Raw genomic sequence first — 6,000 nt, 5'->3', positions numbered from 1 at the left:
ACAGTCCCAGGCAAATGTAGGCATTCAGGAAATATTTGTCGTATTCATGTGGGGAGTATTATGGAATTGATTGGATATACCAAAACTCCTGCCTTTGGATTTCCATTTTTAACTTTTTAAATCACATATTAGTCATTTGGTTCCATACCTGAGAATTCTCCGATTTCATATGTATTACTCATTCTCTTATTCCTTTTATCTGCCTCATGAATCAAGATTGTGGCATGACCCAATGATTAGTGCTATTTAATTTGTTACTTGATTTACTAAAAACGTTATCTTCAGACCAAGTCTTAGCTTGATCACTTGCAAACTATGTGGCTATGCACAGCATTCCTGGGGTCTCTCTGTGTGTCCAAACTGCCTCCTCTGATAAGGACACCAGATAGTTTTGGTTAGGGCCCACTCTAATGGCCTCACCTTAACTCAATCACTTCTTTAAAGGCCCTATCTCCAAATATAGTCGCATTCTGAGGTACTGGGATGAAGGCTTCAAGTATGAATTTTGGAGGGACACAATTCAGTCCCAACAGTGAGTATCTGAGATAAGTTAGTTAAAGATGTAGGTAGTGTGGTCACTACAGTGTATGGTACTTAAGAGCTTAGGCTCCCGGGTTTGACTGCCTTCATTTGCATTGACTGTTCTCATTTGCATAGACCACTACTTACAGGCTGTATAACCTTGGGAAATTTATAGACTCCCACCTTCAATTTATTTACCTGTAAAAAAATAAATGGAATGATATCCTTTAGGTTTATTGTCGTACCTGTCACTTAGTAAGTGTATAATAACTGCTAACACATTTCATATTTCTATGCAAAAGTTTTATAAAGATATATGGATTACTTTTTTCTAATTTTGCTTATAAATCTAACAATGTTGGTCTTGCTTATTGTATATATACATAAATATTTTACATATAAAATATACAGTACTTTTTGTCAAAATTCAGTATACTAGCTAAGAATGAAATTGTGATTTTTTAAAAAAGACTGTAGCTTTGTAAACCTCTGTTTTCTATAGTCAAGATTAATCCTAGGAAACTTTATAATGTACTGAATTTTCAGGTGATGGTGCCATAGAGCATGGGGTTCAAGTGGCATGAACTTTAGGGAGAAGCTGGACATTATATTTAAGAACCAAATATAATCTATAATAATAAAAGCATAATATGCTAATTAAACTGGACAGCTGAATGTTCTTCCAGACAAAGCTGCGGTGGCTGCGAGGGCCGAGGGCAGGCAGTCGCAGTGGCCAGCGGTAGCAGGGTGATGGGAGGCAGAGCCTTCCCCTGATTGGCCCAGTTGCCTCCCACAGAGGGAGGCAGCAGCAGCAGCAGGGTGATGGGGGTGGTGCCTTCCCCTGATCACCCCAGTTGCCTCCCACAGAGTGAGCCTAAGCTGCCAGTAGGACATCCCCTGAGGGCTCCCAGACTGTAAGAGGGGGCAGGCCGGGCTGAGGAATCCCACCCCTACAGTGCATGAATTTTCGTGCACCGGGCCTCTAGTTCAATACACAAAACTTAATATAGTTAAAAATTAGACATTAACTTCTGTGTTTTCTTAATCCTAATCTAAGAAAAGCAACAATTATATCTATAAATAGCAGGGTCTGTATACTCAGTGATCAAATGGTGCCCATCCCATCTGTTCTTAGATAAAATGAGATGCTTATCTCTATAATTTCTTAGCCTTTCTAGACAAACAGAAGGAAATTCTCAGAGGGAGTAAAGTTAGCTGTTGAAGATTTCAAGGTAATAAAGTGTGTAAAGGCTGTTTTCCAATTAGTGTCTTTCATAAAGGAGAATATAGGAGAGACATGTTAATAGGGAAAACACAAGACTGATAGGAAAGACAATTAAAAATTAAGAAACTATAAAAGAAATTGCTTCATCTTCTAAGGTCTGCTGGGACACATACTTTTCAGTCATGGTCACAACATACCTTTCCCCACCAAATCATTATGAATGTGTGTGTGTGTGTGTGTGTGTGTGTGTGTGTGTGTGTGTGTGTGTGAGAATGTGTGAATGTGTGAGAGCAGAGGATTTTAGGAAAGAGCTACATTAGCAATAGAATGCTGTATGTAATTTAAAGCTCCATCATGTCTGGGTTCTCTTTGAATTGCCAGAAAGGCTTTGAGATAACCACATAGGGTGTAAAAGGCGAGAAAGTGACAAGCTGGGATTACCATCCAACCTAGTTCCTACTTGGGGTTTTATTAATCGTATCATTTTGGGCCAGTAAGGAATGGATAATAATACCTACTCTGCTACCACACAGCATTGTGTAACCAAATCAAGAGAACTAATGAAGCAGATAGTTTGGAAAGGTGTGGAAGGTCGTTTGATGGTAAGGGATTATAATTATATATTAAACTATCATGATTAGCAAGGATATCTCTACATAGGAAAAGAGAAGATTTGAGCAATGATCTGATAACTTTGAATTTTTGGAAATAACCTTTGTCTTCAATAAGATTATTGGTCTGCAAAATCTTGTTTGCTTCATACTTTTCTCATCTGTTCCTTCTGTATCAATATCCTTGATGTGAATACAGATTCTAGGTCACTCAATACATATGTTGAATCATAAAATCTATATATTTTTTATTACAGCTCCATTTCTTTTTAATGAGATGAAATAGGATTTTACATGTTTGATGAATAATGAAAAGAGCTGAAAAGAAAATATGGAATTTAGAATTTAAGAAAAAGTACTCGGATAACCTAATATAAAAGTATACTGGTAACCCAAACCCTCATTCTCAAAAGCCTCAGTCCCATTCATTTGAATTTAAATGTCTTGGCTTTCCCGAAATAAGGAGTAACTAACAGAGTATGAATCACATCTGGATTTACAACATTCCTGAAATGAAATGGAGGAAAAGCCCTGATGCCATGCGCCAGCTGATATGTACGTCCGATGCTGGGAGTGCTCGCTGAATCTTCTCTTGACTACCTTCTCCTGCTGGAAGAAGTTATCAGTTCCTCTTATTCATCATTTCACAAGGTTCTGGGTGTCAGTGAGAAGCTCTTTCCCCGTAAGAAGGAAACCAACTCCTTCAGCCTTTCCTCATAGCAGAGATTCTTTAGACATGCAATCATACTTTGGTTCTTTTGTTCCACCCTAGTACCACCTCCACTCCTGGGAATATCCATTTGGGTTTGATTTGGGGTTCATCAGAGCATATTACACAGTCACCAATTATTTTGTAAGGCATTATACTTTCTTACCACTGATAATAAGTGTGAGTGGTTGGGACACATTTCATATAGTCAGACACAGAAGATGAAAGATGAAAAGTTAGCATTAGTATGTCAATATTTAGAAGAGACTTTTATAACTGGTGATAGGGAATCAATGATGCTTAAAATCTAGAAATGACTTTTGCAGGTTTTAAATGACTAATGCTTTGATTTAGTTTTGGTAGTGTGGTTTAGAACATAGCAAAATGAAAAAGAACTTACATGTTGACTTTTAAATTCATATCAGAATGTGCTGGGGATGTTATTCTATGATGCGTAAACCTTGATCTGTTGTTAAAGGTCCATGTTCAAGAGATGTTGACTTTTCTTAGAATCTCAGAAATTACCTAGTACAAACATATCATTATAATGACATAAAATGCAAGACCAGCTATCTTTAACTACATAGCTTATCACATATACTTATTCTAAGCATTACAAACTCACACATACACATGAATTACCTCTACCTCTTACAACAGCTTTACAATGTAGTTTTATTATCCCCATTTTACATAGTAAAAAATTGAGGCTGAGAAAAAAATAAGCAACTTGCCCAAGGCAACATAACTAGTCAAGAGTTGGACCCAGATCTATCATATGCCAAAGTAAGTTAGATTTCCATTTTTCTATGTTGTTGCAAAGCAGGAATAGAAACAAATTTCCTGACTCCCTGTTCCATTAGCTTTCTATTAGGTCAGCAATTTTTAACCTTTTTCATCTCATGGCACACATAAACTAATTACTGAAATTTTGGGGCATACCAAAAAATATTATATATTTGCCTATCTGACTAACAAATAAGTATAATTTTGATTCATTCTCACTGGACAGATATTATTATATTGGCTGTTGTCATTTTATTATTTTACAATTTAAGGGAAAAGAGGTCAGTGCCCCTGACTAAATAGTCATGTATTGCATGTTTTAAAAATTCTTGGCTGCACACCGATTGAAAATCGCATCAATTTTCTTTCCTGTAACAGTAACGCAATTTGAACTTGCTTTTTAGGTCACTAATTTTACTAAGCAATTGCAAATAAGCAAAGCTAATAGTGCTGACCTGGAAACTAATGATTATATTTTCATAGGAAATGAATTATTTCATAGAAAAGGGAAATACTTTGGCTTTGATGTTATTCAGAATATTGACGTGATTCCAAAGTCTGCTAGCTTTAGATTAGCTTTTCTGAAACAATCTTTAAAAGGGTTTTGATCCGATAAAGTTAAAAACTCCCTTCAATAGGTGTGGGACCCTGTGGAGCACTGGAACCCAACCTTTGGAACTTGGGGAGTAATGGGCTGTGTGGAAAGTTAAACTCCAGGTTTAACTAATGTTCCTGAAAATGATGTGTGATTAACTCTAAAATTAAACATTAGAACATAAATTAATCCTTCAGATTGAGGATTTTAAGAAGTAGTTATGTGCCAGCTTTGATTCCACAAAGTTTCTGCCTTTACTGTCTGTGATGGTGAAGCAGTGTATGGAGCTGAGAAAATACTGAACTTGTGTTCTTCTTTCTTTTACTTTCTTTTCTTTTTAATTCTCACCTGAGGATATGTTTTTATTTATTTTAGAGAGAGGGGAAGGGAGGTGGAGAACAAAGGGGAGAGAGGAAGAGAAACATCAATCCGTTGCCTCCCATATGCTCCTTGACCAGGGATTGCCCCCCAACCTAGGTGTGATGCACCAACTAACCGAGCCACCCGGCCAGGGTGTTTGTGGTCTTTCAAGTCCCACCTCTGCCCTCTTCCACCTAAACTGCATGTCCTTGGAAAAGTCATTTTTCCTCCTCTGAGTTTCTGTTTCCCCATGTATTCAATGCTAGAACTTTTCAGGGTTATCTTTTAGGATCATTCAACTCTAACTTATATACGAGTATGTGACAATGAATGGAGACATCTGTGGATGGAAGCAACAAGAATCCTTGCTTCTCTTACTATAAAGCAGCTTTCTCCAGATGTGGTGAAATCTTTCAGTGTTTACGTGACTGGTAGTGCAACCAATCTGTCTTCTTTTAGAACTACTTTGGAAGCAGACATTATCTGTTCAAATCTGCCCCCTTGACAGGATCCTAAAAGATGGAAGAAGCTAAATTGATGTGGTATCTTAAGTCTAGCACGGCCTTGAACAACTGGTTTTGTAACGTTGGCTGTTGTGGGTGGGTGTGTGTCATCAGGTATATATAAAGTAAGCTGCATCGCCATGGGTTCACTCCTCGAGCACAAGCTGGTGAGCAATGCACGGAGCAGACTTATAACCAGCTTACATCATCTTCATCATGAAGATAACCACGGTGCCAGTACTTCTGAGCCTGGCTCTTTGCCTCATACAAGGTAAGCAATTTGCATGTAATCTAAGCCTCTTGCCACAAACCACAAAGCCCTGGGGAGAGACTGGTCTCCCTCCCCCTGCCCATACTTAGTATTCGAGATTACATAAATGTATGTAATCCTAAAATGTCTTGCCAGACGCAGAGCTTTAAAGAATTATATATGTGGTTTTATAACGATGTTGTTATCTTTAGAAATGGCAAGGAGTTTGAGATAATCTGAATTTTATCCATGAGAAATCATTCCAGCAATTCTACATTAGTACTAAAAAGCTAGTGGATTCTTCTTTATATGACCCTCTTAGCAAGCATATCAATTCTTACTTATAGGAACTATGTATATAATAGATATTTAAAACTTCAATGTATGTTTCATATATAGGTATATATATTTAATAGCATATTTATAAAAATATTAACAA

At 37.2% G+C, this 6,000-nt stretch overlaps 1 protein-coding gene across 3 annotated transcripts in view; it reads left to right on the top strand.

The window, feature by feature from the left end:
• Nucleotides 1-5,448: 5,448 nt before the first annotated feature.
• Nucleotides 5,449-6,000, top strand: part of SPINK5 (serine peptidase inhibitor, Kazal type 5) — a 70,060-nt gene continuing 69,508 nt past the window's right edge. For all 3 annotated transcript variants that reach the window (XM_014548884.1, XM_014548883.1, XM_005877644.2), the window contains exon 1: nucleotides 5,449-5,582. In XM_014548884.1, the coding sequence (XP_014404370.1) occupies nucleotides 5,528-5,582 (55 nt within the window). In that variant the 5' untranslated portion in view covers nucleotides 5,449-5,527. The remainder of the gene's footprint in view (nucleotides 5,583-6,000) is intronic.

Source organism: Myotis brandtii, unplaced genomic scaffold, assembly GCF_000412655.1.
Source record: "Myotis brandtii unplaced genomic scaffold, ASM41265v1 scaffold524, whole genome shotgun sequence".
In the NCBI taxonomy this organism is placed as follows: domain Eukaryota; kingdom Metazoa; phylum Chordata; class Mammalia; order Chiroptera; family Vespertilionidae; genus Myotis; species Myotis brandtii.
This window is presented reverse-complemented; position numbering and strand designations above follow the sequence as displayed.